Source organism: Alosa sapidissima, chromosome 12 (genome assembly GCF_018492685.1).
Source record: "Alosa sapidissima isolate fAloSap1 chromosome 12, fAloSap1.pri, whole genome shotgun sequence".
NCBI classification, from domain to species: Eukaryota; Metazoa; Chordata; class Actinopteri; order Clupeiformes; family Clupeidae; genus Alosa; species Alosa sapidissima.
In genome coordinates, this window is record NC_055968.1 from 174,374 (window position 1) to 200,631 (window position 26,258).

General features: G+C 40.8%; 2 protein-coding genes and 1 long non-coding RNA gene across 3 annotated transcripts in view; 1 reads left to right on the forward strand and 2 right to left on the reverse strand.

Annotated features, from left to right (window-relative positions):
* Positions 1-419: 419 nt before the first annotated feature.
* LOC121678039 lies at positions 420-1,673 on the reverse strand. The gene is made up of 2 exons (XR_006021139.1): positions 1,300-1,673; positions 420-573 (listed from the first exon to the last, which is right to left on the reverse strand). It is a non-coding gene; the product is annotated as an uncharacterized LOC121678039 (long non-coding RNA).
* A 1,101-nt stretch (positions 1,674-2,774) lies between these two features.
* hoga1 (4-hydroxy-2-oxoglutarate aldolase 1) overlaps positions 2,775-26,258 on the forward strand; it is a 101,425-nt gene continuing 77,941 nt past the window's right edge. Inside the window, exons 1-2 of the mRNA XM_042056205.1 lie at positions 2,775-2,912; positions 6,480-6,692. Of these exons, the coding sequence (XP_041912139.1) occupies positions 6,494-6,692 (199 nt within the window). The 5' untranslated portion in view covers positions 2,775-2,912; positions 6,480-6,493. The remainder of the gene's footprint in view (positions 2,913-6,479; positions 6,693-26,258) is intronic.
* LOC121677462 (zinc finger BED domain-containing protein 4-like) lies at positions 22,283-23,610 on the reverse strand. Its single transcript, XM_042056221.1, has 3 exons — positions 23,336-23,610; positions 22,980-23,196; positions 22,283-22,794 (listed from the first exon to the last, which is right to left on the reverse strand). Exons 1-3 carry the CDS (start codon positions 23,467-23,469, stop codon positions 22,357-22,359), a joined length of 789 nt encoding a protein of 262 aa, XP_041912155.1. The 5' UTR covers positions 23,470-23,610; the 3' UTR covers positions 22,283-22,356.

The following is a 26,258-nucleotide window of genomic DNA, read 5'->3' on the forward strand; positions in this document are numbered from 1 at the left end:
ATTATTATTATTATTATCATCCCAGATAGCAATTGCTTATTGAATCTATGTTAAATCAACATTATTTTGTCAATAAAATCATTGAATCAACATCGGACTTTAACATTGATTCTATAACATTTTGCACCCTCTATTAATATTGAAGCAATGTTGAAATTCCAACTACAGATCAACGGAATTCCAATGGTATTTCAATTAAAATGAATATTGAAACAACGTTGAAATTACAACCAAACTAAAGATCAATGCGATTTCAATGGTATTTCAATTGATATTAAACCTCAGTAAACCACTATTAATCTGGAAAAATATTGGGAAATTCATATCCTGCTTTATCTACAGCCAGGATAAATTTGACTAGGCCTAGGTATTTCTGGTTTAGGCTACACAATCGTGCATAAATAACCATTGACAACTTGTTATCAGTTTGAAAATCAAGTCCATTTATTCACTCTTCTTCATTTAGAAATTCACGTGTGTTGTGCTTCCCTGCCATCCATTCAGTATAGCATCCATAGACCACCCGGTTCAGTCAGCCCTCCTCCACCATCCAGTAGCACAGTGAAGCGGCACCTAACAGAAACAGAAGAAAAAGAGATAGACAGTGTTAGATAAATATGTTCAACTGAAACTGAAGGCTACTTATAAGTCAAAATGCCAGGCTGAAGATAGTGTTAGAATAATTCAGTTTCGCAAGCAGGGTGAGGTCATTGAACATGCCGTGTTTGCTAGCAGCACCAGCCATTCGGGCAGCTCTGTTCGTCCGAACAATTTTGCTGCCCAATGAACGGTTAATGATAGCAGTCTAGTCAGATATGACTTAAAGTTAACTTACATCAGTATTGCTAAAGTTAGCCTATTAAACTCACAAAAATATGATCACGCAGAGTTACATAAATGTAGCTAAATCTCCACGTTAACCAGCAGCACATCTTCAGCCTATAATTTTGACAGTAGCCTAGAAGCTAATGTTACCGGTACTTCATATTTTATTTATCATGATTCATTAGAATAATAAACTGTAACTAACTGACAACTAAGGTAGGCCCTACTTATAAATCAGACTGCCGAGTAACATTAACCTAACATTATGATGAACTGCCATAACATAAGTTAACCTAAAACATTAATTTGACATCAGCACGTAAAGTTAGCTAGCCTAATGTTAGTTGACCCAAGCATTTGAATGAGTTAGTAAGTTAGACAGTAAGATGTACATAGACTGTAAACATGACCGAATTTAATGTAGTACACTTTTACAATAAAACATTATCGTTTGATAAATAAATGCTTGCTTACCATTAAGGAGGAGTGGTAAACTTGACAAGCTGAACACCCCAGTTGGTCTGACTGAACTGTTGCCTGAAAGTGATCTCCTGCCGGACAGTTCAAACATCGTCGCGCGGTCAACTATAAAATCCACTACTTTTCAATCACCACGTTAAGATTTCCCAGCCAACCATAAATCCATGACTTTTCAATATCTTTTAGTGAACTATGCAATGCTCTATCGATTATGGCAACATAAGATATAAACCGATGTTGTTTCAATATCTCTCTTATCGATATTCATGCACTGTCAGGTTTTTGTCAGGATTGTAATGCTGATTCAATGTCTATTTACCATTGAGATTTCAATCTCAACCAAAATGATGATTTGGAAGGAAAATCAACATCATATCAATGTCACCTTGCTATCTGGGATTATTATTATTTATTTTTCTGTTCTGTGCTTGGGCTAAATGGGGAACTCCCTTTAAGGTGTGTACTGTGTGCTGTGCTTTGCTATGCCTATTGACTTGTACTGTTAATTCACCCAGCTTGATCTTTTGTGGAGCACTCGGACTTGCCTCTTGGTTGGGGATGTTGCATCCCTCTCCTAAGTTCCCTGGAAACAAGCCTAAGCCCTGAGTAGACTTTTCTTGTTTGTTTAATAAATGATATAATATTTCTGTAAACCATGTCTCTGCCCTTTCATTCAACAAACTTGTGTGACCAGTTATCATGTGTGGAGTGTCCCTGGGGCCCTGGCAATTCCTGGGGTGGCGTAGTCTAGGGCAAATATCCTGTAATGCCACATGTTTAATGGGTGGATGAATGAATGGTTTGAAGAAGCTGGATGGATAAAAAATTGGATGGAATGTGCCTTATATCCTTGTAGAATGGAGAGGCATAGTTGAGCAGAAAGCAGTTGATACAGGTGCAGTCAGCTTAATTGACTCTTTTAGGGCACCTAGTTGAGCAGCTGGCAGTTGATACAGGTGCAAATCAATTTAATTAGCCCATTGTGATGTCATAGTGCCAATACAAAAGTCTATGGGGGGAAATAAGCTTGATTTTTCTCTAATATTTCAAAAAGTATAAAGTTTACAGAAACAAAAGGTACATTGCACAGGTGTCCTTTTCAAGATGTTACAAAGTTTGAACAAAGTTTCTACGTTAAACGGTTGAAGCTGAATTGGACGCAGAAATTTTGGTTAGAAGAAGACTTTGGATAACAGAACAGTGCATTTTCATGCACTGTAATAATACGAAGACTTCGGATAACAGAACAGTGCATTTTCATGCATTGTAATAAAAATAATAAGAAGAAGACGACTTTGAATAACAGAACAGTGCATTGTCATGCATGCACTGTAATAATAAGAAGAAGACTTCGGATAACAGAACACAGAACAGTGCATTTTCATGCAGTGTAATAAATGAGAGGACAACTCAGGGCGCTGAGTAATTGCTGAAACGGCTTGCATAGTGACGTAAACGCCACAGCTTAGGGAAAAGTGGGTAACGCTGAACATCCCAAGCACTGTCTTCATGTCGCTGAGCTGTTATAAGCAGTATAGTCTACTGAACTACTCTTCTTGCTGCCACTGTGCTTGATTTTCGTGAAGTGGACTCTACAGCGGATTTTGGTAGGTTACGCTGCTTTATTGGCAGCAATGAAGATAAACAATAACGATTAGCTATTAGGTCGGGTGGTGTTTTTCAGACACATTATGCACTGAACTCGGCAAACCATCCTGGCTACCAGGTTGACTAGTTTGACCATCTTACTTTTTCATGGTAACTTACCGATCATGCTAAAACCAGATATCAGTAGCCTATGAGCTTTTCCGCTCAGTTAGCTATATCTTTTCAGTGGCTATATTACAATGTTAATCCAAGCCAGTTAGATCGTGTCTTTATTTGTGCAGCCTATCGATCAAAGTTCGTAGTAACGTTAACCAAAACGACCAGTTTGCATGAAGGTTCACTGCCTGCATTCTAACTTATTTGCCAAGTGACGTCGTAGGTTAGGCAGTTTCAAAGTTCAAGAAATAGCTAGGTCAAATGCTAGCACCATTTTAGGTTTGCAGATAGTGTGGTAGAAAGATGTATTATTACGTTACAATACACATCGATACATTTCCATTCAACCAGTGTTCGAAACAGTGGCTTTCGGGGCAGCCCAATGCTCCGAACCGCTGTCAGTGTCTTTGCATAGGCCTACACGCCAAGTGGCCTGCAACTGATACATTTCTATGGCAGGTTGTGTAAATTGTGCATTGAATCAGTTTAGGAGTAGCATCTAGGCTCCCCATCCAGGGGTCCCCAACCTTTTATGTACCATGGACCGGTTTGATTCCCATTTTTTTTCACGGACCGGGGGGCGGGGGGGTTCCATGTTCCGTGTTGTGCATGCATTACTTGAAAATAATTAGCTCCAGTTATGTATGAACAGTGAAGGTAACGAACTCTTAAAAATGTGAAAAACGTGAACTTGAAGAAGTGAAAATTGAACAATATGAACTATGAAAATTGAACAACTTGAAGCTACATCTATCATGTGTGAACATGCTTAACAAAATATGGTAACAAAACATGGGAACTAAACGTGCATTACGAATATAATCAGTGGGAGCCCTGTGCTTGTTTCCCTGCAACAAGAAGGTTCCATCTGGGGGTGATGGAAGACAGTGACACCCTCAGTGTGTTTGAAATGTCCAGTCGATTGCGCAATTTGGTCTTAGTTGCAGTCATTGCCGAAAACCTGGCCTCGCATAGATACGTGGTGGAAAATGGTAGCAACGTTTTCATCTCGGGATATTCTGCTTTGGTTTTCATCCAGAAACCCGCCAGAGGTTTCCTCATAGCCTACACACTCTTAAGACCACCGTCATTTGCAATTTCGATCAACTGCTCTTCCTCCTGCGCTGACAAGTTAGGACTATTCGGGATATTGACAAATGGGTTGCGGACCCACTCATTGGTTTGCCGTGGATCTTTGGAGGATGGGAAGTACTGTAACGCTCAAACTCATTTGAAAGCGCAACAAGGTGATCGCGCACCAGCTGCGAGAGAAAGGGCCCTGCCTCAGTCTCTCCCAAAACTCCCACTACTGTTTGAAACATATCAAATACACCCCGATCCACTCGTCGTACCCACAAATCAAGCTTGGCTTTAAATGCAGCGACTTTATCTGCCAGTTTAAAGACAGTCGTCATTCTCCCCTGCAGTGATAGGTTGAGGTCATTAAGCAACCCGAATATGTCACACAGGTAAGCGAGTTTTGACACCCAGCCCTCATCACTAAAATATGCAGCTAACGGTGACTTTTTTTCTGTAAGAAACACGCGCGCGGGAACCTATTTTTGACCAGGGGTGCTGAATAACAAAAATAATGGATGTCCGACGATCCCCCTCCCCCCCCTCCCCTGGACATGTTTAGGATTTTGACTGCTAAATACGTCATTTTAGTGCGGTGTGCGCGGGTGATAGCGAGAAGTTTTAGAAAAGTCCTGGGCAGCCACAAATTCCAATGTTCCGCGACAGCACTCCGAGTCACTGCGCCCACCCTAACACCACAGAAGCGCACTTGACATCATTAGCCTATTAAAGTATAGCTAAGGAAAATTACTTTTCTGATCGTCAAAACCACAGCAGAGATGTTAGGCTTTAAATATAGGCTAATAATCAGGCTGCAATGATATCGCAAATAATTTCTGAATAGCCTAAAGTGTGTCGTCTCCACAGCAAGTAGGCCTATGTGTCCTAATAATTTCTATCTTAGCGACTAGGATAGTGAAATGATTTCACTAGCTATGCATTTATTATTTTTGCAAAACTGTAAAACACAATTAAAGTTTCTTTCAGTTTATCCATGGTTTTTTTGAACGTGTAAATCAGATAGATAGATAGATAGATACTTTATTGATCCTCAAGGGGAAATTCAAGCCTCAAGGGGAAGTTCAAATCACATAGAATATGTAGGCCTATATCAACCGTAGGCCTACACACTTGATCGCTATCACATAGATGAAACCACGCTACGGTTCTTACAGTAACTGACTCAAAAATATAAATAATGTCAGACAGCGAATTAGTAATTATTTAAAAATATATATAATATTTAAAAAAAAATCTATCTCCTGCCAGCAGGGGGTGTTGCAGCACCCTCAGCACCCCCCTTCCCGCGCCCGAAATCTCTGTAGCGGCTCTTGCAACTCAAATACTCTGGCCAGTGACCTGCAACCAACCAACTTGGATAGCGTACCACGGTGACCCATTCACCCTCTAACAACTGTGCCTCAATATCCTCTGACATATCATCAATTCGCCTATGGACAGTGCTTGCAGAAAGCGGTACCTGAGCTATTTTTTTAGCTGCAGCCTCCCCAAGGAGTTAATTGCACATGCCTTTACCAGCAGGCAGAATTAACTCTTCCCTAATAGTAAAGGGCTTCTTAGATTTAGCAATCCGACTAGCCACTATGAGGCTTTTAGCGCAGCCACGTTCACCGATGTGGTTGCTTTACGCACTAGTTTTTTGTCCTTCTTGCTCGCGTTTCTTACGCTCAAAGAACTCAAGGGGTTTGTCTTTAAGTGTAGGATGCTTGGACTCTAGATGTCGAATTAGCTTTGATGGTTTCATTGCTTCGTTTGACAACTTATCGCCAAATACCACACATAAAGGACTTGGTGCATGCGAGTCACCGGTCTCTGCGAAACCATATTTTAAATATCACTCGTCATATTTCGTATTGAATGACCCCTTCTTTTTCTTTGAGGGTATCTGGCTCACCATCGTCAGTGGGTATTATTGCGAATGTGACATTATTGCAAATTAAATTGAGTTTATTTAGTTTGCATGCATTTTTTTTTAAACTCATTAAAACTCTTTTAAAATCTATGTATTTGTGTTTTTTGCCCTCATTTATTTAAAAATAAATAAATAAATACATATTTTGAAGTTTTTTTCTCATGTTTGTGTATATAGTTGGTTAAAATGAAATGACAGTATTGTCATATTCATTAGGTTTTGCTGAAAAAAAGGATTTAAGATAGTCAGTATTGCACATTCCTGAGACCTCTATAAAGTCATTATTTGAGTGATTTTTTAAAAGTTATGTTTTAAAATTTAGGAATGGAAATAAATGTACAGTAGTCAACATTCTCTGCATTTCTACAATAATTCATTGTTTTTTATTTGCAATCCGCAGGTGTGAATACAGCAATGTTCTCAGTCAGAGCTTTGAAATATAGAAGAAATGTCACGTTTCTCTGGAAGCGAACAAACGCTAAAAACATGACTAGGAAACTCAATATAAGCGGCATCTATCCACCAATAGCCACCCCATTTACAGAGAGAGAAGAAGTGGACTATCAGAAACTGGATGAAAACCTTCAGAAATATTCAAAACTTCCATTCAAAGGTGACGTACATACCAAATATCACTTTTATGTTTGAGGATACCATAATAAATAGTTTTAATTGAAAACTACCTTTGCCTACATGGTGGTAACGAAAATCGAAATTTGCTGTCTACATTATTGTCAGTGTTGGGGGTAACGCAACTACGCAAATCAAAACAGTGTCTTGTGTGATAATTGAGCCAGTAGAGAAATAACTGTTCAGAATTAATCTGCAGCCTTGGGTAGGCTTCTGCAGAAAACAATGTTGTTTTTTTTTACTCTAAACAACCAATACAAATAAAATACTATTTATTTTAGTAGGCCTAAGTATTGTGAATATAAATTCCCTACATACAAACGTAGGCTCTCTTAAATAAAACCCTGTGGCGTCATCTCTACACCATTGGTTTACGCATGTCACACTATGGCCTATAAGCTTCGTTTCATTCACACAAACATCTCAACAACGCTTATCTGGCTCCGGAAGCTCTGGAAGAACTGTGCCCAGATCTTTTCCCATTCTTTCTCCCCTCTAGTCTAACGGTGACCGTGTTGAAGAATTGGAATTGGTTGTGGTCTATTCAGCATTTCTCAAAATATGGGCTTAACCCAGATTCGAACTCTTGGACATGGGGACTGATAACTGCTGCGTGCATAACTGGAGGTACACCTGTTATCTGAGCAGTCTGTATGTCCTCATTTTGCAAATGCGAGGACGATATGAGTCTGTTGCATTTCGTTAGATGTCCGAGTCACGCATAATGTTTGAAAACCTGGCTCGTAATCACAATAATTTAACACACGACAGTTGGATACTTCATCATGTTCCCATGCCTACATTTTGGTGATAGAGATTGTTAAAACAATAAAGTATGGCTCTCTGTTTGGGACATCGAAAACTTATATTTTTAATAGGGTAGACTACCGTCGGCAATGCCCCCTTGATCGAAGTGGGGAATGAAAGAAAAAGTTTGAGAACCACTGGCTACAAGTTACCTGCAGTCCAGAACACACAGAATATTGCAACAGAAAGTTGCCTTTATAATCAACTACTATTTGTTCCAACAGCATTCAAACAAAGCTTTTATAAAAGTGAAAAAAACAATATTCCATAAGAAGTAAAATAAAATACTGTTACTGTAGTAACTGTATCCCAAGCTTCAGCTCCCCACGTCTGTGACAGGCAGACGTGACACCGCTAAATTCTCAGCTTGTTTATACCCCACATTGAACGCGTAAGACCGCTAGGCCTATCACTGTGGGGTGCGGTAGCCTACTCTCTGGGATTTAAGTCAAGCAATATAACCGCTACAAATGTTTCAAAATGAGTAATTTCGGCTTTGTCTGAACTGGCCATTGTAGGCTATACATAAAAAATAAACAAGTAGGCCTATCCCCTATCCAATGATATCAGCAAATGTTTGTTTTCCAAAGTAAGAATTTCACTTCACCGTGCACCTTCGACAATGAATAGCTCATTACGCTTATGTTACTGTTGATCGTAGGCCTAACTGGTATCATTACAAACATTATTCTGTGTCCTAAAAACTGGCATTTTATGGCTTTGTGTCATGTAAGGTCGTTGCAAAATCTAGAGAAATGTGTGAGGTGGTCAGCGGGGGACAATTGAGACACACATTGGATTGTGTTATTACTTGAACATTCCACACTATCCACAGCTGTGGTATCGGGGGCAGGAGGATTACTGTTAGCGCAGGCTTTATATAAAATTCTTCAACAGAAGGCCTGCCTCGAATGCAGGCTTGCCCAAAATAAAGGCCTGTGGTTTGCGCAGCCTACAGTAAGTAGGTTAAATAACAGACCCGCCACAATGAGCGGTATGATGCTTTTTTACGAGCAAGATGTTTTTGGTGCCCTACGCCACGCGCACTGCATGTTCTTAAATAACAATGATCATCAGTAGCCTAATATTCGACCATTATTTTGTGTAAATGGGCTATGCATTGGGTTAGACACCAGGGGCCATATTCACAAAGCCTTTTATCTTACCACTCGTAGTAGGCTACTCCTAAATAGTAATAAAAGATTTTAGCCTTTCAGACCTACTCTTAGTAAGGGAAAATGACAACTCCTGAACAGATTCTGGAGCTGAGCGCTCCATCTTTGACTAAGGGTGAGTGAGTCTTCGTTGCTATGGATGACGTTATTACTCATGCACAAGCTTGACTGAAGTGACCACCTTGATTGGCTGATGATTGTAACGCGGGAATGATTCCAAACACCTCCCTTACGATGAGTGGCAGGTGACAGGTCTGAGAATGCGTGCGCTACACAAGGACGGAAGATGATGAATAACTGAATAAAAAGGCCTAGCCTAAATTAATCAAGAGTAAGGCAAAACAAATAGCCTAGTAGCCTATAATGAAACATACGGATTGATGTAGTATCTTTGTAACATTATTATATAATCTGTTACTATGCCTATGCCTACGTTTGCAAAAGAGAACATTTTAATTTGATTCACAATAATGTTACATTTAATTTACATGTTGACAATGAGTAGCCTAGTTTTGGTTGTTGTTGGTGGCGTTATTGCATGTTAGTTATGCCTACAATGCAAAATTGCTTCCTCAAGATTGGAAGCTCCTGTAGCCGCATAGGATTTCAAAACAGGCGAAATGCCACAAAACCGGTTTGTGAATAGGTCTGTGAGTTAGGAGTCCTCTCGACTTCTTTTAAGCTGTCACAGCTGGTGGGAAGGTGTGATTTGTTGGGGGCAGGGCCGGATTAACTGGGCACAAATGTCTGATGGCCCCCCCTGCCCCCCAGTCAACGTGAATCGGGTGGTCAGTTAATAGGCCTATATCGTGAAGATTTTTCTTGCCATCTAAGGCACGAGAGCATCTGTGAGGCCAAGCCTCACCAAGTAGCCCGTTTGTTTACAACTAACATTACATTTAATTAAACTGCTTATAAAACTGATTAATTAAACTGCTGCAGACAATGAGCTGCCAACCATCATAATGTAATAGCAACCCAAAATAATGAACTTGCTGTTAAAAAAAGAAAATAAAAAGTTGGTCTTGGCATGCACATTCTTGGTCCAATGGTTCAGTGTCAATAAGCTACTCAAGTGAATAAAGCAATTAGCCTAATAAATAAAATATTTGTCTCACTCAGTACATATATCTCGTAAATTGGTGAGCCATAGAATATCCCACCATCAAGATTATTATATTTCAAGATTCCAATCTATCCCACCTAAATATGAAAAGTTATTTCTACTGACATGCTTCCTGGTGACATAAAAACACAAATGGTTTCCTTTTGATATAAAGGCTGACATAAGAGACATGCAAGATGGGTACAAATCCCAGACTGTCCTGAAAAATAAACAAAAATGTATGGATGGATGTATAGCCTACTGTAGATACAATGACAAATTAAAGGTCTCAAAGGGTTAATGCTTCTTTCCAAAAAACTCACCAGAAGTCTATATTTAAGGGGTTATTTAAAAAAAATGTCTTCTGGCCAAAGTGGCCAGGGGGGCCCTTTTCACATCTGTGCCTAGGGGCCCACTGGCTGATAATCCGTACATGTGTACACACCTTTTGCTATATGTGCAAGTTTTACGCACTTATTTTAGTACATGGTGCACTCATCTTAGTAAATAGTGCACTTACTTTATTAAGTGTGCTTGCTGCAAAGCAGCACACTTATTGTTCTTCTTAAGTTTTATTATTATTTTTATTATTTTTCCCGTCTCCCTAATTTTATGTCAGCTCTAGCGCCTAGGCCCTTTGAGACTGAGACACCGTTCCAACTTTAAAATGTCCGGTCAGTACCGGTGTAAGTTGGTCGCGAAGATGATGTCAGGTGGGCGTGCCGTTCGTCCGCCATATTGGATTGAACAGAAAGCGAAACTAAATTTTCACAGGTCACAAATTTGATCCGAACGCCACGAAACTTGACGTACATTATCCTTGGACCAAGCCTCACAAAAGTTACCGGAAGGATTTTTGATTTTCGAAAGCGTTTGCCCGTCACAGCCAAACAAAATCGGCGGCGAAGCTCCGAAACAGGAAGTCGTCCATATCTCAGGAACACTGTCACATATCGATACTAAATTTTGTATATGAACTGGGGACTCCAGTGTGAGGGTGCATAAGCTAAAAAAAAAAGGAAATATTCCAAAAGTTTCCATCATTTCGCAAACCACCCACAGGTATTTGGTAACTCTCACCATTCACCTTTGCACCATTCACCTTCTATCACAATGCCTTTCAAGTATGCCCAATATCTCCGTGTAGCCACAATGTCTCCGGGCAACCTTGCCCAATCATGAAATCCTTGCTCTGCCATGGGATAGTATGGACTTACGAACTGAAATAGCAAGGAGAACAGTAGCTATATATAGCTTACATAATAGAGTTGTTTTCACATTGACGGTATTCAAATTAAATTTTTCCTTATTGTTAAATGTCATATTATTAAAAATGTTACAAGTATGCAAATTCATATGTTTACGGGAAATTAGGTTTTACTGGGTTGTTTTGTTGTAAAGACATGCAAGGCATTCTGGGCCATGTAATAGACAAACAGTGGTCGGCAGCGTTAACTTGATTTCCTGTATTAATAGGAATAGGTGTTTCTGTAAACTTAGAAACAATAAACAGCTATCTCTGTTACAAAAACGAGCTGGTAATCGCTCGTTGAAGAGGGAACTATGATAAAAAGATTGTTTTCCTAAAAGCATGGAGTTGACGAAAGAATAAACAAGCAATGTCACGTTAATGGTAAATAGCCTACCTATCTGAACGCTAGGTGGCAACGTTGTATTACATTTCACTAGTGTAGCCTACTTGAAATACGGTGTGAGATTCACAAGTAAGGAAGGTGCAAATATTATGTAATTTATCATGGGAAATTATTGGAAATGTTATTTCTTGTTTATTCTTGCAAACCACACACATCCATTCGGAATCACACGTACACATTTAATACTGAAAGACTATCATTTCGTTTATTTGATGTCGCCTAGCAACACAGCATTCAGAGCAAAGATTCTAGAACAGGGCTTCAGAGAGACACGTTTTGAGTTTGTGGCCAAGAACCTAAAATATCGGTTTCCATGTGCTGGATGGTGTGCGTCCTTTATGAAAGTAAGTGTTTACAGTTAACGTTACAGACATAATGAGTCATGTTGTAGTGGTCAACATAAATGTGCCCCTTCTGTTATTAGAATGCTAAGCGGAGAAGCATGCTAAGCAGAGATTTAGTATCATTCATTTCTTGTGTGGCTAACTATAGGGAGGAGATGTATGTTGCTAATTGGGATTTATGTTGTTTAGCGTAATGCCATGGTCATTTGATATGAGATGCTTGCACTCGTAACTTCGTCACGTGTAACTTTAGGACTGCTATTTTTTTTACTAACAGTAATTCACAAAGCACTTTAGCCCTAAAAGTACAGTAGCACCTACGTCTGTGACAGCTTAAGGGAACTTGCATTGTAGGCATAACTAAGGGATGCAATAACACCACCAACAACCAAAACTAGCCTACTCATTGTCAACATGTACATGAAATGTAACGTTTCATGTGAATCAAATTAAAATGTTTTCTTTGCAAACGTAGGCATAGGCGTATGGTGACAGATTAATTTAATAATGCTGCTGTGTGAATCACGGTAAGCGTGCAGGAAGTGGCCACTTCTTAATGGGACCCACTGTATGGAAGTGGGCTAAGTAAAATAGAGATGTTTTAAATAAGATAAGGTTAATCAGAATTCTATGATATGCCCGCTTGACAACGGCAGAGATAGAACTGGCCTTTGGCCATAGCAACCATCCATTTAGAACGACTGGCCTTCATAGCAACCAAAGATCTGAGCTGTGTTGCAATGTGAGGCAAAGTATAGAACGGTGATGAAACATACAGAGACAGGTCAAGAAATATAGTGCAATGTAGACAGTAGTATACAGTTGATTTACAGACGGTGGTTTAGAGTAATATATTAAAGTATTCCTTTATTCTGAGATAGGCTACATCAATAGGCTCTCAAAACAACCCCAGGCTCACAAAACAATCCCAAACAGACATAAGGTCTTTATAGAGCAAATCCATATAGATTATTTGTCAAATAAACCAGTAAAACATAATTTGTGGGATGGAATATATAACATTCACACTCATAGCTCATATTTTTTTTAAAAATAAATCAGTGAAAAAGTATCCTGACAAACAAGCAGCTTTTTAATGCCTTGGTCATATTTCATCATTTCAATTCCTCTGTAGGTTACCTGATAGCCCAGTTTGAGAGGCGCAAGACGCGTTTTTGCAGCCAATCACTGCTGTCATTTTATTTTATTGATTTGATCTCAGTCATAGAAGCTAAATTCGAAGGCAGGCCAAAGGTAAAATCCAACGAATCGCATTCAACCCGCAAGGCAATAGTTGAATAGAGCTTTTGAGGTATTGCCACTGCTCCAACACTGAAAGGCACTGTTAGAATGCTTGGATCAAGCCAGGTTCAGCATAGCGTATGTCACTGTCTGCTCACGTTGGTGACCGGACCAGGGCAAGCACACTTTCGCAGTTCCCGCCGGAAATGCAGTCTAGTTAAATTCTACACTCATTGAATGAGCACACGATTTAGCACACAAGCCAAACTGAGCGGAGTAGCCTCAGGTGCGCACGTAGACATAAGGCCGAACATGCAAGCGCCAATGAATCGTGCTCTCACAACAATCACGCCGTTAAACTTAAATAGGTTAACATCACTCTAAGTTCGCCTTCAAGCAAGGAAAACGATGATTTGAAGACATCTGTTTCGTTGGAAGGGCAACACAGAGACAGGCCCGATGGCAGGGCTGTTATGAGAGTATTAAAATATGGGATATTCTACGGGAAAACATTAAAACGGCAAGACAGCGGGGCAAAGTTAAAATACGTGATAAACACGGAACAAGTTGGCATGCATTGTTTCGGTCCCCGTGCACAGGGATTATTTGTCATACTATTAATCACATATGATTATTTGTGAAATTGTGCAAACAGGCGCAACACATTTGAAAAGGAAGGACTGGTAGCATGCAAGCTGACGGGAAAGATTGATTTAAGAACGTTATCACAAAGTGTGTGGCTGTGGCGCGGGCGGAAGACAATTGGCAGGGGAGGGTCATGTCTTTTTTAACAATTCTGTCAGAGGGTCATTGAACAATTTCTAGCAGGCAAGAGAGGGTCATGCAACTTCCAACTGAAGTACTCAAAATTCCTCCGGTGGCCCCTTCAATAAATAACGATCAGTCCCTAGATTGCTGCTGGGCTATAGGCCTATGTCTTGGTTCTGTTAACAACTCATTGTCAAACGCATAGCCTATCTCGCGGTTGCATCCATTACAAACAAACATGCAATGTGAACGTCTGGGATTGGGGAGAGCACTAAATGCTCTACTGAATAAGCACGAAGTCAAACCTTTAAATGAAAAACACTCTTTAATAATCCCAAAAAATAAACCGCTAATTAAGTAAACTTGTGACCATCAAAAATCGTTTATCGCTTGTAACTCCGTGATACCAGGACGTAACAGGAAGGCATTTGGCTGAGCAACGGCGGTTAATATGCTCCATGTTTTGTCCAAATGATGACTGTCTATCATCGCTGCACTCGGAGAAAACCGGAATGTTTCATTCGTCCCCGTTTCAATCGTCCCGGTTGTACCTACTCAAAACGCAGATAGAACCTTATTATTCTAAGGTAGCGAAATAGCGTTCAGCATGATTCATGCCCAATTAATTCCCCCTGTTAAAGTGTTCGCCTTTGTAGTTTGGTTTCGTGATAGCCTATGATAAACGGCTTATGGCCAAATATGTGAAAACGTTCAAATACAGTAGGCGATAAACCCGGAAAAAGTTGACAGTGATTTTTTCATAATCACTTTGGAGGGTCATAGAAAAATGTATTGCTGGCGAGGGAGGGTCACGTCTTTTTGGACCAATGCTCCCAAAACTCCTCCGGTAGCCCCTTAAATAAATAACGAACAGTCCCTAATGAAGTAAACTTGTGACCAAAAATCGTTTATCGCCTGTAACTCCGTGATAACAGGACGTAACAGGAAGGCATTTGGCTGAGCAACGGAGGTTAATACTCTATATTTTGTCCAAATGATGTCTGTCTATCATCGTTGCACTCGGAGAACCAGAATTTGTCCTGCGTCTCTACGGCTGCAAACGGGATTCACTCGCAGTTAACCAAATATTTCTTTATTAGGGCAGGGCAGGCATATTTCTGGCTATTACATTATTTCTAAACCAGTCTGCTAAAGTCTGTAGTGAAGTCTGTGTAGGGTTTTCCAAGCTCCATTTCTTTTTGTGAGACACCCTGCTCACTTGAGCCATCTACCGGTTGTTTGGGTTGTTGCAGCGTCTCACTGGAAAAATACAAATTAAAGTCGCGTGATACCGCGTGATCCCACGCGCGGACCGCGAGTGAAGCTGGCCAAGTCGAAGCACTGCTCACTGTAGGTACACTTAGGCCTAGACTAGGCTATTAACGTTCGTGTTGCTGACCCACATGTTAATATAAGGGTATTTATTTATTTGGTGGCATATTCATGGTCCAGTGCATGACACTTCCAACGCTGACATATTGTGTTGTAAACCTTTATTAAACAACAAAGTGGAGCATCACAAACATTTCAATTTGAACTGGAGTTAAACAGATGAATCTGCGACCAGGTATTAGAGGCTGAACCATCAGCTGAACACATCTGCAACAGAATGGGGCGGTTACGTTAACTCCAGAGGTAAAGTCAGCCGTCCAGCCAGTTAGTTTCAGCGCCCTGGCCCCTAAGCTCTGGAATTCCCTCCCTCAATCCCTCCGTGACTGTCCCTCCTTTCCTTTCTTCAAAGCTCAAGTCAAGACCTTTCTGTTTCAGGAACACTTTTCACCTTCCGCCACCGCTGAGACTCTTCGCAAATGCCCTTTTTTTTGACTGTCTGTCTGTTTTTGTGTTGTCTTGCTCTGTTTGTGTTGACTTTGTAAAGTGACCTTGAGTCTGAGAAAGGCGCTATATAAATAAAACGTATTATTATTATTATTTTTATTATTATTATTATTATTAACATAATAGCCAGATACCGTATAACACCGGTGTGCCACTTTGGCTGGTGATCATGTTAACTGGTGATACTTGCATAAAATCTGTGAATATTCAACAAGGCTCTGCCTACTTCTTAAGAGCGCTCTGCTCTGCCTACGCCCATGGAAAGGCAGAGGTTCACATTTTCACAAAGTGAAGAGGAAAAGCCGCTGACATGGAAACATGTCGGACTATCCTCACTTGAAAGAGAGAGCAGGCCCACAGCGCCTCTCACGTGGAATGAGAAGTACGTTGGGCTGTTCTCCTGTTGATCGTGTGTCTGAACAATAGCAGGGATGCAAACACGGCGCTTTTCGGCGCCTCCCGCTTTTTTCACGTCAGTTTGGGTGACTTGTGTGAATCGTGCAGATCCGAAGAGTTTTTTTTTTTTAAGGGGGGGGGGGGGGGGTCTGATCATCAAGGATGCTTTCCGGCTATTCTAGCTTTTTTCACGTCATCTACCAAAGGCTACAAGAGGAACCAGAGCGTTTCTCATATGGGCCTGCTGGTTAATGTGCTTCTGATAACCTCCACTCATCTTTGATCATGTAGCAAAGGAGCTGTAGTCTATCGTTCTGATAGCAGCTAAGAAAATATAGGCTCCGTTAGGAGGCAACTCTCTCAGTTCGTGCTCTTACCTCCGCAGCTACTTCAGGTGGAAGTTTTAACACGGAACACGCTGCCATCTGACTGATCATCCGGAACCGTACAATAATAAAATTATTCCTGTCAGTGATCTAGGCCTAGTATTTAATGTTATGTGGGAATTGCAAGAATACAAGTAAAAACAATTCCTTACTTCAACCACGGAATTGCGTGTGTCATTAATTAAAACGGTAGGAAAACTGAATGAAAGACGGCGCCGTCCATCAACAAAAACAGCACAGAGTCAAAACGTAGGCCTAATTTAAAGTCCCAGACATTTAAAGGGACAGCGATCACTCAAGACATAGGCCTACACCATGAGTGATGAACGTGAAATGCTTTGAATAGCCTACTACAAAACACTGCATTTATATGACAACTGTGTATAGAACCATTCTAATCTAGCTAATGGTAAATTAAGTATATAGCATTCACATATAAAGCATTCAATAGCCTGATGAAAACTTGTTCAGTCAGTTAAATTGCTCTCATAAAAGGAACAGCAGGCCTACAGAATATTCCAAATAGGCTAGTTTCCTTTAACTTCAACTGCAACATATGAGTTAAACCATGTTAAATTCAAAAGCATCTGGCAAGTGACAGGGAGTTTTAGGGGAGGAAACGAGAAAAAAGTGTAGTCCATGTTCAGTATTTGGCCTATAATATTTGCCATTTTTGAATCCATGAAAATTAATCAAAATCTATCATTTCCTATGAACAACAGACCCCAGTACCCACATGGAATTGCTAAAAGATTTGAAGGATCGAAAATAATCAAATCATTGGCTTAAAGAATCATTATTGTATCGAATCGTGATGACTTGTGATTTACACCCCTATATGGCATCCTTACAATTAGGGAAGGTTTTTGGGAAGTATTTCTCATGCAAGCACTGTGCAACTAGCCTGGGTGTTCCCATGCTACCTTGCGCGCGATTTGATTCACGCTGCTAAAGCAGCCTGGAGACCATGGAGCAAATTTTCGCCTGAGATAGGGAACCAATCACAGAACAGGGGGGAAAGCAAGACGATGATGAGCTATGCACAGACGCATTTGATAGACATCCGTGGCACCCAATAAACGGATCTGGGCATTTTTTTCAAATACGAGAAAATGAACGTTTGGTTCCCAGACCACGTCTCATTGAGAAGTGGTGGCGCTAGCCAGGCTACTGTGCAACCATTCTGAGTAATGCAATGAAATCATTGTAATAGTTTGCAATTTTGCATTAGTAAAGCAGTCCACCGATGTGCATGTCTTCACTTACTGCTTTGGTTTCAATTGTGCAACATCAAGACCATAACAATGATAATGGTTTTATATATCCATAAAGATAGATTTCTGGAACTATCTTAGACTGTTTTTTTGTTTGTTTTGTTTTTTTACGAGGAGGGGGGTTGGTTGGTCATGTTTCTCTCTTTTTTCACCTCACATGTGTTTGCATCACTGCCAAGGAACTGGGACAGTGTATTTTCATATAAAGAACATTTTTGTGTGAATAGGGTGAGCCCTGGATGGCAGAGGTGGTGGCAAAATGTAATTATATGATATTTCCTGCGGGGGCATGGGCTTCTATAATCTCACTCCTTTTTGACCATACCTCTGTTTGCATCCCTGAATAGACAGGCTGGTGAAGAGTTACCTGTTAATGTTATTATTACAAACTCGATTAATCTGACTCCATTTAATTAATAACTTATTGTATCTCGAATTAGAGTTCTCAACGGGCCTGAAAATTACAACCCGACCCAACCCGTGGCTTTTAAAGCCCGGACCCGATGTAACCCGACACATCAACAGGCTGGACGACCTTGTTTTTTGCTGTCATATTTAATCAGCACCTTGCATTTTGAACATTACACATAACCTGTAGAATTTCCATCAGAATCCAGCACCACTCCAAACACTTTCCAGACCTCTGATTTTCCCACTACTGTAGTAACGACAGTGAATTCACCTGCGGCAAGTTTACTTTTCATCAACTCCATCTTCTTCTCCAGGCTAAAGGCGTGCACGCAGCGGCGTCAGGTCTGCCAGACTTTCTTTATGGTGAACAGCAGCGATGATTAATAAATGTTTTTGATGTTTTGATAATAAATGAGTGGAAAGATTAAGCCCGAGGTCCGACCCGACCCGAGTCATTTGCTTCTATTTTCGACCCGAACCCGCGGGTCCCGTCGGGTTTGTCAGACCGACCCAACCCGTTGAGAACTCTATCTCGAATCAATTACCAAGTAACTAGTTTATCAGCTATGGAAGAGCATGGCATGGGATACTACGAGAATTGATGTATACGATTGGTAGACAAATGAACAATTTATTTGGCACTAAGCCTTAAAAGGTAAATTTAACCAATATCACTTCAGTCGAATGTAGAAGTAAACTCACATAGTCCTACTGTAACAAAGTAACGTAACAAAGTAACAAAGGAAGCGTATCAAAATACAAACTTAAGCTTATAACAAAATTACAAGTTAAGAATGACAAATACACCAGATAAAACAGTATACCAAATAAGAGATTACAAACCAAAATATTAAAGCTAGAAAGAGAGAGGAAAAAGCGAAGGAGAGAGAGGAAGATAGAATGAAAGGGAGAAAGAGAGTGAGAGAGAGTGAGGGAGCAGGCCAGGCAGAGCCTATCTTCTCAAAGATAGAGGCAGAATAGCAGAGCCAAAGACACAAGAGCCAAGAGAAGAGGAAGAGAGCAAGCTGAGAATATTCTCCTCTTTTATCAATCGCTTGGGCCACCCCCGACTCATGGCCTCTGTTATCTGAGAGGGATGGGTGTGGCCCAGGTGGATATCATACCATTAGACTATAATGTAGTTCTTAGTCTACAACTATGCACAGATACATTAAATTGTAATGAAACCATGATCAGACTGTTGCCCACATTACAAGTATTAATTCAAGACCAAACATGATTGTATTATTCACAACATACATTTACAGTGATTGGCAACACTGTATGCATGAGCGGGGTGTTGGGAATCTTGACCATGCCAGGTAAGACAACAGAGATCGAACACAGGTACCCACACAGATGCAAATTGACTGCAAAAGGCATTCTTTAGAAATGCAAAAGATTTGGCCAAAAGGCTGGTCCTTACAAGAGAACAAATTGAGCCTGAGGAAGACAGGATAGCAGTGGCAGAGCTCAGTAGTGTTTAACATGGAGTGCTTCGTGGCCATCGTTACCTATCTACGGATTGCAGCATTAAGCTCAATACCAAACTTTTCATGACTCCTGTATGGCACCAAAAGTGGCATGTGGGTGCACTAAAAGCGAGGCTTTAGTTCTAGCCCTCTACAGTCAAGAGCGTTTAGTTACAGAGCTGAAGAATACCACATACTTTTCTGTTTGTTCAGACACGTCAAATTCAGGCAAGGTTAAAGTGCACACCTACACAGTGCAATATTTTCATGAAGATGAGGATGTTAAATACGGGCAATTGGAATTTTATGAGGACCCCCATGAAACAAGTAGAGCCAAACAAATAGTTGACATCACAGAATCAAGTGGTGCCTCTCCAATGCCTCTGTCAATTATGGCAAGCATAATTCTGTTTTTCAAAAACTGAAAGAAGATAATCCGCATAAAAGCCAACTGCAAATGTCACTTGATTCACAACACCCTGAAAAATGCAAGCAGGATTCTAAGCACGGAAGGCTATGATGTGGAGTGCATCATTCTAAAAATCTACAGCTACATCTACAGCTACATCTTCAGCCAAGAAGGTAGAGTCGCTGAATTTTGTGAATTCACTTCAGTACAATACAAAGAGATTCTGAGGCATGTACCAACTCGGTGGTTATCCTTATTGCCCGCAATCCAACGAGTCTTAGAATGTTGGCCTGCCCTGAAATGCTATTTTTTTTGACGTTGGGAACGAAAGATTACCCTGTCATTGTCTGGAGGGCTTTGTGCTCAGGTGGTGCTGATGCAGCAGACAGCAGTGATGACGTGTCTGAGTGTGTTCTGTTGCTCATGCACTATGTCATGCAAGAATATGACAATGCAATTTGAAAGTTTGAAAATGAGTGTTAGTTTACTGGACGTTAATGAAGTGATGAACCAACTGCGCAGCCAATTAATCTCGCGTCGCTCTGACTGGTTTTATTTTAGTAAGACGAAACAGGCGTACAGACAACTGAGCGCAAGATAGCAAACAGAGTTTATCCAATTGGCCGACGGGTTCTTTAAAAAGGGCATCATGTACCTAGAGGATAACTTTGATTTGAGGCCGAATGACCCATTAATATGTTATTCCAGCTTTCTTAAACTGTGCGCTCCCATCAAATGGAATGCGCTGGAGAAATTAGTTGAGAAAGTGGCGCTAGGAGGCATTGATATTGACAAGCTCTATCAAGACTACACTGTATGAAACAGTGTTTTTGAAAGCATCCCAGAAGAGCTGGCCCCTGATAAAAAATGGGCATTCAAGAGTGAGAGAACAGCAACAGAATTGCTTAAAGTGGTGTCTTTCGTTTCGTCTATACCTGTCAGCAACACATGCTGAACGGGTCTTTAGCCACATGGAAGATGTATGGTCAGACAAAAGAAATAGGTTGGCAGTAGGTTTGGTAAAAGCTGAACTCCAGGTCAGACTGAACTTTAAATTATTCTGCATGGAGTTTAAACATTTCATCGAGGGACACCAGGGACTTCTGGAAGCAGCTAAAAGGGACGAGAAATACAGATGGAGAAAGAGGTGAGAGATGTCGGTGTTCAGTTGCCGAAATGGATATAATAATAATAACATGGGCTAAATAAATTGAAAAAAAAAAAATGTTTAAAAAAAAATTCTGTATAGAAAGGAACTGCAGTAGGCAAAGGAGATGGAGTCCAGGGTGAGTGCGTGTGCGTCAGCAAGTGTGTGCAGTGAGTGCATCTGCGTCAGGGAGTGCACCCAGGGCAAATATAGGTAAGACATAGGCCTACTTAACTAAATACCCAAATATAGGTAAAACAACAGACATCTTGTAGCTTACCTTTCTGTTTAAGTCAGATCTAGTATTATTTGTTGAATCTGTAGCCTAGGTCTGGCTGTTGCTGAATGGATCCAAAATGGCTGGAAAGGACTGAAGAATCTTGTTGGTGTGTTAGGTGTTTGTTGACACAGCCAAATCACCCTCAACAGCTTCCACAGGAGTAATTTTTCTAAAGTTTCTTCCGGGGGAGTGTAATTATTATTTAATTATACATGTATTATAATTAGGGCTGGGACTCGATTAAAAAAAATAATCTAATTAATTAGAGGCTTTGTAATTAATTAATCGAAATTAATCGCATTTTAATCGCATATAAATATTTGACCTGAGAACAGTGAGAAGTATTTTTTTTCACATGGATTTTTAGTATACCATTGAATAATGACTGAATACATAAGCTTAAGCAACAAAAATATTGTTTATTTTTGTTCAAGTCCAACAGACCAGTGCAATTTTTGCCATTAAGTGTAGCAATACCATATTTAGAAATATAGTACATTTCAGAAATTCAGGTAGCCTATAGATAGGTAGACCTTCTGTAAACTATAATACTTCAGAACATTGGAAACCCTGACTATTAGAAAACATCTCTCTGTTGCTTCACAAGCCATAACAGAATTTAATTTAGCAACAGCTGGTTTAAAAAATTCTAATTCATTTTTAAACTCTCTCAATAACCTTGGCCGAAACAATAAAGAGTTCAACCTAAAGTGCCAGTTGCACCAACAACATAATACAACATGGTAATACAACATAGTTCAACATAAAATGTACCATTTAAAATAAATTAAAAAAAGTGCCAGTGATTGACCTCAATCCCTTCTATTCTTCCAATATCCTGATGAAAAATAAAACCTCTCTGTTGCTTAGGCCACTGTTTGATCAACATTTCAGTAACAACAAGCCCATTGGCCTCAGGATACCTCTATGACTACTTCTTCTACTTCTCTTTCAGCCAGTTGCTGAGACAAATTAGCCTGTTCACATTTTCAGAGCTCAAGGCTGCCCTTTTCTTTTGAACTATGTGACCTGCCAATGAGAAAAGTCTTTCGCAAGGGACAGAAGTGGCAGGGCTGCCCAGATACTTGCGGGCCAGGGCAAAAAGCTGTGGATGGGCTCCCTCATGAGTGGACCACCACTGCAGTGGGCAGTCTGTCTCACTGATGGTGGGCTCTGCCCTGTAGCGGGTCAGAGCCCCGTTGGGCCCCTCTTCATACTCATCCTCTGTTTCAGAGTCTGAATTAAACAGCAGGAGGCTCCTCTTCCTTGCTGGCTCCTCTGTGGGTTCTGGAGTGGCTCTGTCTGGTTCTTTTCGCAGCAGTGCCTCAATGCTGGTCCACACCCCTCCTCGCTCTCCTCTTGGTAGACACTTTAGGTCCTTAGAATTAGAATCAGGTTTATTGTCACATCACAGATTTACAGAGTAAAAAGATGGGTGAAATTCATTTTCATACATGGTTCCCATAGAAAGAAAGAGGGGGAGGGAAGAAGAGGGGGGGGCAGGGTAAGGGGGGTCAAAATGCAAGAGAAAAGAAAAACAAAGAAGACTATTACACATGTTACCTTAAAGCGTGGGTCGAGTGCTGTAGCCACCCTGAGCCATCCATGGTTGAGTGTATCTTGGCGTTCAGACAGGTCCTTTTTAAAGGCACCCTTGAACCTCACCACATAGGCTGGGTCGTCATCTGAGACCTTCATGGTGTGGGTCAGGTGGCTGAGAGCAGGTAACACAACAGAGCATGAGACATAAGTCTCAACCCCAAGGAGCTCAGTCACATATCTGCAGAGGAAAGTTTAGAAAAGTGATTCATTATTGTGCCAATTAATAGTAGATTAAAAATGGTAGCAACTTTATACTATAGTCATAATGATATTGATATTCAGTACAATACATTTAAAAACAGTTGGTGGGTTTTTACCTGCATGGTTTAAGGAGGGTCTCGAGCCTCTGCAGTCTGTCCCACTCTGCTGTAGCTAACATGGTGAGCTTGTGCTTCTGTTTGGCTACAGTAACCTTCACAGCCTCTTGGTTCTTTAGCAGACGAGAGATCATAAACAGTGTTGAATTCCACCTTGTGGAAACATTCTGTATCAGTGGCTCTTTGTCTTGATCCAGTCGTGCTTGCTCCTTGTGCAGTTCGTCTGTGTTTGAGGGGCTATGTTTAAAATGCCCCACTATTTTACGACATCTTGCCAATGTGGCTGTGAACCCGCTGTCAGCAAGGCAAACTGTGATGGTCCTCTGCAACACGTGAGCAACACACGGCATGTGCTGGAATGTGAGCTGTCTCATTGCAGCGACCATGGCTCGCGCACTGTCTGTTCCGATTGTGGTCACTTTTTGTGTGATTTCCCAGGCCTCTGCCACAGACTCAAAATCTTCTGCCACGTTTTCAGCAAAGTGCCTAGTGGTGGTCTTCTGCATGGTTAAGGCAAATGAGTGAAGACGCCACTTCATGTCAATAAAGTGTGCCGTCACACCGAGATAATTTGAATTGCTTACCGAGGTCCAATGATCCTCAGTCAGGGCAACCCACTCGGCTTTCTCCAACAATAAATCCTCCTTTTCTTCCTTTTCATTGTCATAAAGCTGCTGGACTCTTTTTGTCATTGTCTTTCTGCATGTAGCAAAAAAAGGTGTTAGGAACATTTCATATAGATTTTTGCAAATTATGTTTTTTCACTTCTTCAGACCCTATAGTTTGTAAAACTACCTGTTTCCAATTTTTTCCCGGACTGCACAAGTCCAAAATCCAAGATGGCGGATATATCACCAAAAATTGCAAATAATCGCCTTTTTAAAAATTTTAAATGGATATATGTTAGGTATTATCATTATATACATACATTTTGTAATAAAATTGAATGACTTAGGTAATAAATATGACCATGGGTGACATGAGATGACATTGGTGACATGAGCCTCTCCTTGTCTCTCTCTCTCTCTTTCTCTCTCTCTCTGCCCCTCCTCTGCATGCATGTTTAAAGAAAACATTGTCATTTGTGCAAGGATTGTTGTTGGCATAGAAGATGACTGGTTAAATCGTGAATAAATCAGGTTAGCATCATAAACATGCTGCGCAAAACTGTTGCAACCCCCACCGTCACCTACCACCACAAATAGAACTGAATTCTGTGGGAAACACTGCAAAGTATAGACAGGTGGTGCATAGACAGGTCAAGAAATATAGTGCAGTGTAGACAGTAGTATACAGTTGATTCATATAAAGTAGAGAGGTTTAGAGTAATATAAATATGTGCAGTGTATTAGCAGTTACCATATAAGAGCAGAATAAATATGGCTATGTAATGTGAACAATGTATGGTTGTTGGTTAGTTGGTTGGTTGTCACTGGGATGTAGAGCTAGACTTCAGCTGCAGGAAAGAAGCTTCCTCTGAACCTGCTGTGCGCCTTATGCAAGCATCGCTTGCCCTGGATGGCCTCAATGGAGGGGAGTGAGGAATGTGTTGGGCAGTTTTCACCACCCTCTGCAGTGCTTTTCGGTTGTGGGCAGAGCAGTTGTACTGTGACACAGTTGGTCACAGTTACAAACTGTGACACAGTTGGTAAAGATACGCTTGATGATGCAGGGGTAGAAGTTCACCAGGATCAGGACCTTCTTTAGCCTCCTCAGATAGAAGAGATGCTGGTAAGCCTTCTTGATCAGGGTAGAGGTGTTGAGGGTCCAAGATAGGACCAAGAGATGTGGACACCCAGAAATCTGAAGCTGGTGATACACTCCACTTCAGTCCCATTGATGAGAATGGGTGTGTGTGCTAGCTTTAGACTTCATGAAGTCCACAATGAGTGCTTTGGTCTTCAATAATTCTGTTAACAGGACTTGCAGGAAATTGTGGGAACATATGAATTTGTTGATTATATGCAAGCCTAATGCTGCCCACTAGCCTAGAAATCTAGACGCGCCCCTAGCGGCCGCAAATTACATTTGCTGCCAGGGCTAGTCTAGCAACTCTCCGTTGGCTTGTGAGCTCCAGAAATCGAAACTTAATCAGGCCAATGAAATCGTGTATAGAGTCGTTAGGTGGGCTTAACATAATGATTGATGGCAGAGTTGCAACGGTTTGGCTTGAATTCCCTGCTACTTGAAAACAAATAAGATGGATGTTGCTGCTGGCAAACAGTGTGACACGAGTTAAGCTTTTATTAAGTAGGCAAACGTTTGAACTAGCTAACTAGCTCCGCTGGTGGGAAACGCATGGGACTCATAGCGCTGCCGCTGTCCTATTGCGTGCAGAGGGAATTTGAAAGACAACTGATTATCCCGCCCCTCGGACTGAGCACTGCGAACGGTGAGTGTCCAGACCCTACATTTTAATGTGGGTCTGGCTCGTCAGGCTAGCTGCCCACTACATCTAAGTCTGCCTTCATCCATGAATTATGACTGGTTTCAGAAACAGCATCCTCTGAACAATCTACAGAGAGTAGCTCAGTGCAATTAACACACACATTGGATAGCATCTTAATAGATGGCATGGCTGTTGTGCAGGAAATGGTTGTCAGGAAAAGTGACAAACTGTTGCCAAGATCTGGCAAAATGTTGAAAGTAAGGCACGAGGCTACAATGACATTTACTTATTATTTAACAACTATACCATCACAAACTCCATGAAAGACAGGACAAGACAGGTCCATACAATGGGACAAGCACATGATAAGGGATACAAAATACAAGATTACACCAATCAAAGACTTTAAAGCTTTCCTGGGATCGAAGGAAACCAAAGCCAACCTCATCCTCTACCTTGGTCATAAAGCTGTTGAACTATGTAAACTGCCAGTCACAGTTCACACACACAAAGGTGGCAGTAATAGTAAGTCAT